This window comes from Condylura cristata, unplaced genomic scaffold (genome assembly GCF_000260355.1).
Source record: "Condylura cristata isolate star-nosed mole 26May11 unplaced genomic scaffold, ConCri1.0 scaffold00448, whole genome shotgun sequence".
NCBI classification, from domain to species: Eukaryota; Metazoa; Chordata; class Mammalia; order Eulipotyphla; family Talpidae; genus Condylura; species Condylura cristata.
Window position 1 is genome coordinate 150 of NW_004567549.1, and position 499 is coordinate 648.

The window sequence follows — 499 nt, forward strand, 5'->3', positions numbered from 1 at the left end:
GTGGGGGCCTCGGCCGGTCCCAGCTCCTGCACTGCCGGGGTCCCCCGCTCCCCGCGCAGGTCTAGGCTAAAACCGCCCCTCGGCCTCCGGCTGCGGCTGGACAAGTCCACGCGGGGGCGACTCCTCTGCCCGGGCCGGCGGCCCGGGAGTCTGGGGCCCAGCTGGCCCCCCCGGCTCCTCGAGGCCCGGCCCAGTGACCGCGCGCCCCTGCCCGCGCAGCCCGGAGGACCTGACGGTGGCGCTGGGCAGCCCCGACCTGAGCAGCGCGTCCCTGGAGCTGAAGCAGGTCTCCAAGGTCCTCCTGCACCAGGGCTTCCGGAGGAGCGACATGGACAACGACGTGGCCTTGCTGCTGCTGCAGTCGCCGGTCGCCTTCAGCGGCCTGAAGGCGCCCATCTGCCTGCCCAGGCCGGCCGGCCCCCCCAGGTGGCGCGAGTGCTGGGTGACCGGGTGGGGACAGACCAGGAGCGGTAGGTGGCAGCGCCAGGGGAGGCCCGGG

The 499-nt window shown here is 75.6% G+C and overlaps 1 protein-coding gene across 1 annotated transcript in view; it reads left to right on the plus strand.

Annotated features, from left to right (window-relative positions):
- Positions 1–219: 219 nt before the first annotated feature.
- The window catches only part of PRSS55 (protease, serine, 55), a gene marked incomplete at both ends in the record, with an annotated part of 1,510 nt that continues 1,230 nt past the window's right edge, over positions 220–499 (plus strand). The window contains one exon of the mRNA XM_004695794.2: positions 220–470. Coding sequence (XP_004695851.2) covers positions 220–470 — 251 coding nt within the window. The remainder of the gene's footprint in view (positions 471–499) is intronic.